At 48.2% G+C, this 12,175-nt stretch overlaps 1 protein-coding gene across 1 annotated transcript in view; it reads left to right on the top strand.

Moving 5' to 3' along the window:
• Positions 1 to 12,175, top strand: part of KMT2C (lysine methyltransferase 2C) — a 257,369-nt gene that overhangs the window by 229,239 nt on the left and 15,955 nt on the right. Inside the window, exons 43-46 of the mRNA XM_068973381.1 lie at positions 2,388 to 4,103; positions 8,372 to 8,584; positions 10,835 to 10,976; positions 11,098 to 11,245. Coding sequence (XP_068829482.1) covers positions 2,388 to 4,103; positions 8,372 to 8,584; positions 10,835 to 10,976; positions 11,098 to 11,245 — 2,219 coding nt within the window. The remainder of the gene's footprint in view (positions 1 to 2,387; positions 4,104 to 8,371; positions 8,585 to 10,834; positions 10,977 to 11,097; positions 11,246 to 12,175) is intronic.

Genomic DNA, 12,175 nt, shown 5'->3' with positions numbered 1-12,175 from the left:
CCCCCCCCCCCCCGCCATCCTTCAGTGGTGAATGTTTGGACAAAGCGTGGCACATTCAAATGATGAAATACTTACTCAGCAATCAAAAAGAAAGGAACTGCTGAAATGCACCACAGCTGGGGTAGATAGAGCAAGAGCGTTGCGCTGAGTGAAGGAAGCTAATCCCAGAAGTTATATATTAACTCCATTTATGGAAAATTCTTGAAATGACAGAATTACATAGTTGGACGGTGGTTTAGTGGTTGCCAGGGCCTAGAGCTGGGAGAGGAGGATTTGCCTGCAAAGGGGCAGTGGCCTGTTTCTTGATTATGGTGATGGCCACACTGGTCTTCACCTGTGTTGAAATGCGTAGGATTATACATCAGAAATGTCCATCTTGTTTTTGATTGTCAACATAAATTTTATTCTCCAAGTTAATAGTAGAAAAGAGCAGTTTGATTGACTTGGTAAAAATCACAGAACTTTCTGCATAGGGAGCTTAGTCACATGCCCTGTCTTACCTAACCTTCTGAACAAGGGGGTATTATCACCATTTTACACAGGAAAGATTGAGGGCAGGAGGAAAGGGGATGACAGAGGATGGTTGGATGGCATCATTGACTCAATGGACATGAGTTTGAGCAAGCTCCAGGAGATGGTGAAGGACAGGGAAGCCTGGTGTGCTACAGTTCATAGGGTCCCAAAGAGTCGGACATCACTTAGCAACTGAACAACAAGAAATAAAGAATCTGCTGAGTCGTTGTGGAGATAGATGAGATGGCTGATGAGAGGCATTTTATCTGCAAGCTCTGTTGCTGATCTGTCACTACCTCATTGAAACCCTATGTTCTGTAGCATGCCAGGCTCTCCTGTCCTTGACTGTCCCCCCGAGTTTGCTCAGATTCACGTCCATTGAGTCAGTGATGCCATCTCCCCCAGCTCCTCTGCCGCCTCCTGGCAATTACAGTATGATCCCCTTGTTTGAAACTAGGACTCTTCCAGAGTGAGGGTTCATTTCTCTTCCAGTTTAGTTTCTGGGGCCATTTTTTACTGCAAGTAAATATGCTTTTAAGGATTCTTTTATAAATTATTTTTAGCTTTGTTATTGCCTTCTGGTATATTTCTATAAATTTTTTGTGATGAGGGCCTAGTTTTTGCATTGTACATGGATCAAATCCTATTTAGAAATTAATGCTATACTTGGAAAATGGGACACATCATCTGTTACATAGTTGGCAGCAATCCAGTGTCATCTCGTTAAGATAAGCAATTAATGACGGTGTTTTTAAGAGAATTCTAAAATGTCCTGGGAGAGGCCTGGCTCAGCGCCTTCTGTATTCCAGATCATGTTCTGGGCACTTGATGTGTGTTCATTCTCCTCCACCAAAGTCCAGTGGACCTTCTCAGTTCTAGTAGGAAGCAAGTCAGAAGAGAGAAGAGCATAAGTTTCCAGCCAGTGGGAAACAGGCCCAAACGATGTGTGCGGACAATATGCTAGTCGGCCTGGGAGCCTGTTGAGTCTCGCGGCCCTGCCTCCCAGCTCCCTGCGTGAGGCGGTGTGTCCTCAGGACAGGGCTTGTATCTTTACCGAGGTCGTCCTGAGCGTCTGCTCCTGGGGCCTGGAAAGAGCTCGCTGACCCAAGTCAGCCGTGGTGTTAGGAGCCTAGTAGGAAGTGTTCAAAATACCACCCCAGAGTGTCTCCATATTTCAGAAATTATACCCATTTAATTTCAAGGAGTTTTACCAATCTAGGCTTTTTAACATGGATGGGAGGGTATGGTATGTGTACTACTAATTCATCTTTTTTTTTAACATGTTATACAGTTTTGTATACTTAAATCTTAACATTTAAATGGTTAAAGTTTGAGTTAAATCTCATAGTTAGTCTAACCTTATGTATTAATGTAACCTCTAAGACATCACAATTAGCTGATTCCTGTATAACCTTTGTTTATGGTTTTGGGTTTGTTTTTTTTTTGTCCATGGCACACAGTTTGTGGGACTTTAGTTCCCCAGTGAGGGTTTGAACTCCGGCCACAGCAGTGAAAAGTGTAGAGTCCTAACCTCTGGACTGATGGGGAATCCCCTATTTGTCTTTTTTAAAATACTTTAAAAAGTTTATGACTTTCAGAGTAAGATTTTCTTAATATTATTATCAAAAAATGTTTTTCAAATTTGTTTTTGGTATTTCATATTTAGAAACATCTTATTATCGAAAAGATTGGCAGTTTTTAGTTGACGAGTTTTTTGGAGGGGTGTGATGTTTGCTATCACCTAATAAGTGAAATAATTCTGCCTCTACAAGATCTAATTGCCTTCTGTGTAACCTGCACCTTTATCATCAGCCAGTGTCGTGTGAAGCCTGTAGTACATATATAATGAGCAAGACTTACTTCTCCGATTCCAGATTCGTAAACAACAGAAAGAGCATGCCGAGTTGATTGAAGATTACCGGATTAAGCAGCAGCAGCAGCAGCAATGTGCAATGGCCCCCCCGCCCGCCGTTCTGCCTGGTGTCCAGCCCCAGCCACCCCTGGTTCCGGGTGCCCCCCCGCCTGCCATGAGCCAGCCCAGCTTCCCAATGGTGCCCCCACAGCTGCAGCACCCTGCAGTCATGCCTGGCCACAGCAGCCCGGCCAGAATGCCCAGCGTACCTGGGTGGCAACCTCCCAGTGCTCCTCCTCACCTCCCTCTCAACCCTCCTAGGATTCAGGCTCCGGTTGCACAGTTACCAATAAAAACTTGCACACCAGCCCCAGGGGCCGTGTCAAATGCAAATCCCCAGAGTGGACCGCCACCTCGGGTGGAATTCGACGACAATAACCCATTTAGTGAAAGTTTTCAAGAACGAGAACGTAAGGAACGTCTCCGGGAACAGCAGGAGAGACAGCGGATCCAGCTCATGCAGGAAGTCGACAGACAGAGAGCTTTGCAGCAGCGGCTGGAGCTGGAGCAGCACGGCCTGATGGGCTCGGAGCTGAGCAGCCGGCCGCCCGCGCCCCAGCTCTCGCCCGCGCCCCAGCTCTCGTTCTTCGGCTCGGACCTTCCCCGTGACTTCGTGCCGCCCCCGCGGCCCCTCCCACCGTCTCCGCAGCACCAGATGGGGCAGGCGGTGCAGCCCCAGGGTATGCAGCAGGCGCCTCTCAGCTCACCCCCAACCCCAGGTTTCCTGCAGACCAATGAGCGGAGGCAGACAGGACCACCCTCCTTTGTTCCCGAGTCGCCCTCTGTCCCAGGGGGAGGCCCAAGTTTCCACCCCGTGAAGCAGGTCCACGGAGGTCTTCCTGGGCCTGGCTTCCAGCTGTCCCCCGCGAGGCCGCCGTTCACACCTGCTCTCCCCGCGGCGCCCCCCGCAGCCAGCAGCGGTCTCCCCGGCGGCCAGGACCCAGCCGTCCCCCAAGGGCAGAGCTACCCAGGCTCGGCACAGTCGCTTATCCAGCTATATTCTGACATAATCCCGGAAGAGAAAGGGAAAAAGAAGAGGACCCGGAAGAAGAAGAAGGACGAGGACATGGAGTCAGCCAAGGCGCCATCCACCCCCCACTCAGACATCACCGCCCCACCGACCCCAAACATCCCCGAAACTACCTCTACGCCCGCTGTGCCCATGCCCAGCGAGCCCCCGCCGCTGGTGGGACCCGAGGCGGCGGAGCCCGCGGGCCCGTCCCCACCTGGCATGGCAGCAGGCCCGCTGTGTGCTGAGCCAGAGGCCCAGCTACCTGGCAGGGACTTCGCACAGGGAACCCCAGATCAGCAGACCTATGCAGAGTCAGAGACGGAGAAGCTCTCTGTGGAGATCCCTGCCGCCACCCAAGAGGCGAAACTGGAGACCCCCGAGCCAGAGCAGGGCCCGGGCCGGGGGGCACCTGAAGCCGAGCAGCTCGCTGGGGACCAAGCTGAAGACCAGGCCACAGCCGCCACCGCCTGCCCCGCGCACAGCCCTCCCCGACCCGCCGGGGCTCCTGCTACCAAAGGGGACTCGGGCAATGAGCTTCTGAAGCACCTGCTGAAAAATAAAAAGGCATCTTCCCTTTTAAATCAGAAACCTGAAGGTGGTTTTTGTTCAGAAGACGACTCTACAAAGGACAGCAAACTGGTCGAGAGGCAGAACCCAGCCGAGGTGGTAAGTATGGCCCAGGAAAGCCACGGTGTCCTTTGCCCTCTTATTTCACCTTATGGTTACAGCAGATTAGTGCCAGCCTTGTATCACCTGTTTATTCCAGAGGAGAGTTAACATGGACCTCATGTTTTGATTTATACCCATAAATTATTATCAAGCAGTAATTTATTATGTTTTTCAAAAATCAGAGATCTATCGGGTAGTGCCTTTCATACCTAACATGTTCCCATCAGCTGATTATTACCACGTTGGGTGGCTCTAACTCAAGCAGAGAAGTAAGTGTCTGTGTGTCCTAATTGCAGATTGCCTGCAGTTTCCATTAACCTCTTCGGAATAACAGAAAGTAGCTCACACACCTCTGTAATGCATACTGGGGATCCATTCTGTTTCAGAGTGTTAATACTTCATGTTATACACACACGGTCTTAACGTGTAGATGTTATTTTACCTTTGTGGTTTTCCATGTGTTAGTATTTTTCCATTTTTAAGTTACGGAACACTGGATTTGCTTCATCTGTGTGCAGAATTCCTTGTAAATATTCCTCTACAAGATTCCATCTCCTGCATTCCAGTGAATTTCCCTGAGATATTTCCCACAGCAGGTTTTTTCGGTCGTAGGAGTTTATCTACTTGTCTTACCTTTCAAAAGCTGCAGTGCCATGCTGCTGTTTTCATAAATTCCCTACAGAGCTTCTCAAATTAGATCTTCTTTTTGTAACTGAGTGGACTGGGGACTTTGGTTGTCCACGCATGCAGTTGTGCGTGGAACCTTTCCTTCTGCAAGCGTTGGCTTGCTCTGCTTCCTCTTTGTCTGACTCAGTAGAGACTGTGTGCCGATTCCAGAGATTCAGACGTGAGTTTTGTGGATTTGGTGCTGGTGAGGCTTTCAGTCGTCCTTGCCGTCGGCCCAGAGGCAGCTCTGTTGCCACTCAGTCTGTCGCTTCCTCTGCCCCTGGGAATCCTGGGCGCCTTGCAGCCCCTGAGGGTCTTAGAGAATTCACATCTGGCCAGTGTCTCTGTCTTTCAAAACTCAGTTCTAGAATCATGTTCCCCAGATTCTGTCTCAGCCCAGCCAGCGAGTGAGTGCCCGTGTGCTCACGTGCAGTGTCTCTAGTACCTCTGGACGCAGGTGGCTCCTGAAAGGTGTAGACTGCACCCGAGCCCCCTTCTGTCCTCCGTACCTGACACAGTGCTCGCCACAGAGGCGGTACTTGGTGAACTGAAATTTGTCCTAACACCACTAGCAATTATACGTAAAAAATGCTGCTGCTGAGTGTTGCGATGGAACAAGGGCGAGGTCAGCTCGTGTGTATGTGTATAAATATCTGGACTGTGTCACGTGTTTGTCCGTCTGGGAGGCAGCAGGGAGCCGGGCCCTAGGTTACCAGGGTGATGCCTTTTTAACCACAGTCCAGGGGTTACACTGTGCTGAGCACTTGCCCTGAGATAACACAGGCACAGTTATTACTCCCATTTTACAGACGGTGAAATCTATTTACTTTCTAGTCACGCTCAAGGCGAAACTGTTGTGGCCGTAGTTGGACAGCCCCATCTCCCTCCTTGCCGAGACTGTTTTCCATCACAGAGTGGCTGTTGCTTGTGGTGTTGGGGCGAAGCCTGTGCTAGCGTGGAGCAGCCACCCCCTCAGTTTGCGCTGAGTCCATGCTTCCTCTTCCCAGGGTGCAGCCTGGGCGGGTCAGGCTTTCTGTGCCTTGGGTCCCTCTCCTGTAAAACAGGACCAGTAATGCTCCCTGTCTGGGTTGTCACAAGGATGAAAAGAATTAGGGTTCACCCTGTGCCTGTGATACTATAAAAGGCGGTGCATACCTGTGACCGTCTGGTGGCCAGGCAGGAGGAGTGTAACATTCTGGTAGGTGCAAAGACGCGACCACACAAAAAGCTACTGGATGGCTTTGTCTTTACTGATAGATAAGAATGAGAGAAAGCACCCTAAATCCAGTGTTCTAGTTACTGATTTGATGTTTCCATATATATATCTGAATGATACACAGATTTCTTGCAGCCATTAAAATTTGTGCTATGTGTGAATGTTTAATGTCACAGGGGACAAACCACCTGTCAAGTTTAAAAGACAGCCACCAGAATAAAAGAATATTGAATATAGTTCATTGTGTTTTTATCATAACATATGTACACGTAGATGAAAGATCAGAAACATTAAAATGTGAACTGTTCCTATCTCAGGCAAACTTTTGGATAATTTTTAATCTTCTGTGTTCTTCTGTAGTTTGAAGTACAGTAATGGCTGGTTTTTAGGGTCATTGTGAGGACGGGAGAATTCTCTTAGGCACTTACAGGGCCTGACCCTGCACATCTAACAAGCAGTTGGATTATTCTTCTCTTATAAGCCAGTAAGAAGTGCTTGGGGCTTCCCTGGTGGCTCAGTGGTAAAGAACCTGCCTGCCAGTTCAGGAGACCTGGGTTCGATTCCTGGGTCAGGAAGATCCCCTGGAGAAGGAAATGGCAACCTGCTCCAGTATTCTTATCTGGGAAATCCCATGGACAGGGGAGCTGGCGGACTGCAGTCCACAGGGTCACCAAAGAGTCAGGCAGGACTTCGTGACTGGAGAACAACAGAGCAGTGCTTGGGCCTTGCTCCATACTCGTCCCCATGCCGTCCTTGGGTGTCAGCCTCAGCTAGGGGCTGCTTAGAAAGCAGAATCTTGTGCCCCCAGCACCAACGTACCAATCAGAATGTGTTTTTAACAAGATCCCAGGTGATTCACATTCACGTGGACAAAAGAGGCACAGCTGTAGGCCGGGGTCCTTGGAACATGAATGTGCCAGAGCCACCTGGAGGGCCTGTGAAACCACTGGCTGGCCTCCCGCCCGGGTTCACATCCGGCAGGTCTGGGGTGGGACCAGAGAATGTGCACCCGTCCTGGGGGCTGCTGTCTGCCTCTCTGGGGACCTCCCTTGGAGAACCTCGGGTCAGCCCTGGGGCGGGCACCGTGTGCCTGCTGCCATAGCCTCGTTCATATGAGCTAAGAGTTGTTTTTGCGTTTTTAATGGTTGAAGAAAATATGCAACAGTGATGTTGCACAATGTGAAAATTATGATCTTCAAGGTTGGTGTCCATGAATTGAAAGTATTTTATTAGCTCAGAGCCAAACTCATCAGTTTATGGGCTGCTCTAGTTGATTTTGTAGTGTCGGGGCAGAGAGTGGAGTGTTTGTAACAGACGGTGTTTGGTCTGCAAAGCATAAGATATTTGTTGTTGTTCAGTCACTCAGTTGTGTCCACTCTTTGAGACCCCATAGACTGCAACACATCAGGCTTCCCTGTCCTTCACTATCTCCCCAAGTTTGCTCAAACTCATGCCTGTTGAGTTGGTGATAAGATACTCGTTTTTTGGCCTTGTACAGAAAAATGTTGCCACCTACGCACGATGTTATTTAGACTGTAATCTGTAAACCCCTGAAGATTCAGTGCAGAGCACGTTAAAATAACTGTAGGAACTGTACTAGGAACTCTAGGAACTGTACTTGCCTGTAGCAACGTATTGAGTGTCAAGTTTAGAAATGAGGCTCCTAAAAAGAGTCCCATATCTTTAAGGTATTGGTAGCACTGCCCTTAATGCCTGGTTCATTCTTCGCCTTGAAGATGAAAGGAGAGGCTTATTTGTCATTGTGTCGGTCTCCTTTCGTTGGCTCGAAGTGTGTGGTGGTGGTTAGTCAGTCAGATGTATGGCTGTGAACGCACTGGAATGAAGCACGTTGTCTGTCTTCATCACTCTCTGAGGCTAGCTGGGCCTCTCGGCTGAGAGACAGAGTCTGTGATGCTTCTCTGGGCCTAGCAGTGGTTTCCACACACCTGTACTTCACCCCTTCCTAAGGCGAGCCCAGATAAGGCACCGTGACCACCTTGCAGAGACCGGCACAGCCTTCGCTCGGTCCACCTGTTCCCCAGCCGCAGAGCACCCTTTCCCAAGCCCAGAGAAGAGGGGGCTCTGGACCGTCAGCAGTTCCCGGGCAGGCGGGCAGGCTGGGGGTTGTGCGTCTTTGAAAGGGGACGAGCTCTGCTCTCTCACCAAGCTTTGCAGCTGTTACCAGTTTCCGTACCTGAGAGTTGTGTCTTAAAGGGGGCATGCCGTTCTCAGGAGGCTGGCCTTTTGAGGCCACCGTCTTCCCTCCTTAGCTTGGGGTACCCACCTGGGGAGTGTGTGTCTTAGCATGGAGCTGAGTTAGCAGGAATTGAAAATCGAGCACGTGGATGGTTCACTTCTTTCTTAACCTTTCCGATTACATCAGCAAACTTTGGGGGCTCAAGTGCAAGGTGGTCTTGGATGTGGCAACAACCAGTTGCCAAAAACAGATGGAGGAAGTGAAACCAAGAAACAGCGAAGCAAAAGGACTCAGAGGACTGGGGAGAAAGCGGCGCCTCGGTCAAAGAAGAGGAAAAAGGAGGACGAGGAGAGACAAGCTCTGTACTCCACCAGCGACACCTTCACCCAGCTCAAACAGGTGAGCCTCCCGGAGAGTCCCTGTAAATTTCAAGGAAGTGAGACGTCAGATGCTTTTTCAGCCCTATGTAACTCTCTTGGTTGCCATCATTTCCAAAAAGTAGAGGGGTAAGAGACATCTCAACAAGGAGCCTAACAGATTCCCTGTTTCCAAGCAAATTGCACCTCTTCCATTGGCACCCCAGAATTACTTTAAAATAGCTGGATTGTCGAGATTTACTTAGGTTCTAAGGGAGCAGCCTCAGCAGCCAGGAAAATTCTGTCCGCATTCCTTGTGACTCTAGACGCAGAGAAACGCAGGCGTTGGTCTCTCCCGTAGTAAAGTCCATCCTTACACCTTCGTGGCTGTCACAGAAGGTGGGAGACAGCTGCTGAGAGGGCCACTGGGGGCGCCGAGCCTCAGGTCCGCCCCGAGTCTTGCTCAGCCGAGAGAAGGAAGGTGGTTTTCTTGCTAGATGCCTGGCAGCATCTCTTTAAGATGGATGAGGATAAGGCTCATTTTTAAGTATATCTCAAAAAGATCCTGTAGTCTCTCTCACTTATTCCAGCATTTTGACACTTGAAATTTTTAAGTCTTATTTTTCTCAAGCCTTATTTGACTGAGTTGCCTTGGGTCTTAGGAAAATGGAGAAACACTTGTTTTGTTTGCCGTGTACATTACTCTTAAATGTGTTTTTCAATAGCAGCTCTCTCTGCTCCCTCTAATGGAACCGGTCATTGGAGTGAACTTTGCCCACTTTCTTCCTTACGGCAGTGGCCAGTTTAATAGTGGGAATCGACTTCTAGGAGCTTTTGGCAGTGCCGCCCTTGAAGGGGTTTCGGATTACTATTCTCAGTTGATCTACAAGGTATGTTTCTCTGCCAAGGTGTCGCCTTGCTTCCTCTTTTGGATACCATAGCCGAACTGGGAGAGCTGGTCTCGTTTTTCCATCTAGCTTACATCTGATCTTCCAGGTTCCATTTAAACTTGAGTTTAACTCAAATGTTAAAACTTGACCAAGTAAAGTGTTTTCATATAGGTCAGAATACACACTGAAAAAACATCCATTATGTGTTTCTGTAGTTAGAGGAAAATACTTAGTGTCTTAGAAATCTTTGTTAATTCTTAAGATGAATCTGAATTCATAGTAAATAGAATTAAAAAATGTAGTTAGGAATTTACCATAAAAAATATGGTGAAAAACCCTGGAAAATGTGTTAAGTCTAATAATTTAGGTACCAATTGCAACTATGCATTAATCCTTAAGCTACTAAAATAATACCAAACTAAACCATGTTTATCCTTTGGTATGTTTTTTTGTTTTTAAACAAAGGTTTGTGATAGGCTCATTAGATATTCTTGACTTCACATCCGACTTGTGTAAAGTGATCTTTTTTTTTTTTGCAAAAATACTTGAGAGCATCATCAGTGTCCCTGGGGGTGTCTCTTCTTCAGCGTTAAAGCCCTTCTCTTGTGGTGCTCTGTGTGTTATCGTGGTCCGCTTTCCTCTCCAGTTAGAACCTCTCCCGACTCTTGCAAACGCCTTCTTCTGATGCGGGCTGTTCTCCACACAGCCTCATCATCTTCGTGAGCTCCTAGGTCTTTGCAGCATGTTGACTGTGCCCTGCACTTGCTTAGCGTGATGGTGTTTGTAGATGCCAACATTTCCCGAGAGACAAACAAGTCAAATGACAAAGGGGTGACAATCAGGGAGAACTGTTCGGAGGGAACTATGTTTGCTAATGGCTCAATCCGTTTAGTATTATTGCTACTCCTTTTGCTTCTTTTTGAGATTTCTGGACAATCCAGATGCTAATACCTAACATACGAGTTGCAGTTATTGGAGCGGGATCTTAAATTCTCAAATTTTTGATAGAACTGGGGCATATCTTAACTTAATTACTGTTTATTGGTTGAATTTAAAGCTATCCTTCACTGGCTTTAACAGTGAAACTTGAAGTGAGTCGTATAGAACTGAATGAGGCACAGTGTCAATTTGCTTCTTAATTTCAAAACTGAGTACGCAAGCTGGGGAAAGCGAGCCTGTGGGTAGCATGTCCAGAGGATTGTGGGTATCTGCTCCACGGAAGAGCCTCCTGGCCTGCACATCTCTTTTTCTTCTTGGTGTGCACTTTAGGAATGAAGATGCATCTGATTACATTTCTATAGCCTTGCTTCCCTGTGCTAAAAATTCACAGAACTAAGTTTTAGCAAGGTCGTGGCATATTTGCTCTGTAGCATATAATTTTAAAATTTTTTGGTCTCCTGCAGCAGAATAATTTAAGTAATCCTCCAACACCCCCTGCCTCTCTTCCTCCTACACCACCTCCTATGGCTTGTCAGAAGATGGCAAATGGTTTTGCAACAACTGAAGAGCTTGCTGGAAAAGCTGGCGTGTTAGTGAGCCACGAAGGTAGGATGCCAAGCCCGCGCGTGCCGCTGCATGCGGTGAGATGGCGGTCAGATTGTGGGGTTCTTCCCGTCCATCGGTTCAGCTGAACGTACTTGGGGGGTTTGTGTTTTTACTTTTCCAGTTACCAAAAGCCTAGGATCTAAAGGGTTTCAGCTGCCGTTCAGACCACAAGATGACTTGCTGGCCAGAGCGGTTGCTCAAGGCCCTGAAACGGTGGACGTCCCCGCCTCACTCCCAACTCCGCCCCATAACAACCAGGAGGAATTAAGGTAGGCGTTCCTTGCTCTCAGATACCTGTTAGTTATTTCATTTATTAGGAAATGTTATTTATGTTTGTATATAGCATAACGTCTATAGGAAAGGCATGTAAAGACATTTAAAAGGTAAAATTTGGTGAGTAATTTTCTTCAGAATTTAACCGTTATAAAACATTCTTATGATTAAGTAGAATTTGTACATTTTAGAAATCTCCTGATATAGGAAATTCAGCAAATAATCAAATAGACAGTAAAGCAGTGGGACATGCACAGTATTCCAAAGATCATTGTCCAAGCTGAAGTTCCTCTGCTTTATTAATGAGAAAGCTGTGGGCCGACTGGGAGGCCTTGTCCAGAGTTAGGACCCAGGCTTCTTCCTCCTGCACCTCACTGCTGGCTTTGTGTGAGTCGTGAGTCAGGCACCGTGTGGTGGGCAGCTTCCCAGGTGTGTGTGTATAGTGCCCACCCTGGTTGTTCAGGGACCCTCTCCTGGGTCCCATGTTAAACGCTGCTTAAACCACATCCTTCAGCACAAAGGTGTCTGCTCGGGGACGGGTGAGACCCCAGGCTCTCAGGCTGCCCTGCCACGTTTAGCCCAGGACACATTCACCTTCCAGCCCCAGTTGCCTTGGTAACCTTTAGCTTCTGGTCTCATCTCTTCTGTTTTTTTCACTTTAACTTTATCCATTAAGAAAAATACAGGCCTCTGAAGCCTGAGGCCTTCAGGTTCTCACCCTCCCCCTCTCTAAGTCAGCTGCAGCCGTGGGAGAGCTGTCTGCCCTGAGACTGGCCGCGTGGGGGACGCACTTGCCCCTCTTCCTGCAGACGTCTCGCTGGGCTGGGACCCTGCAGGTCTGGGAGCCTTCTGTCTGTGCTGAGTTACAGATGCAGCATCTTCCTCCTTTGCCAGCTCTTTAAACTTGGATGCTGAAGCTTTAGTCA

This window comes from Capricornis sumatraensis, chromosome 5 (assembly GCF_032405125.1).
Source record: "Capricornis sumatraensis isolate serow.1 chromosome 5, serow.2, whole genome shotgun sequence".
NCBI lineage: Eukaryota > Metazoa > Chordata > Mammalia > Artiodactyla > Bovidae > Capricornis > Capricornis sumatraensis.
Note: the sequence above shows the minus strand (reverse complement) of the source record. Positions and strands in the feature narration are given on the sequence as shown.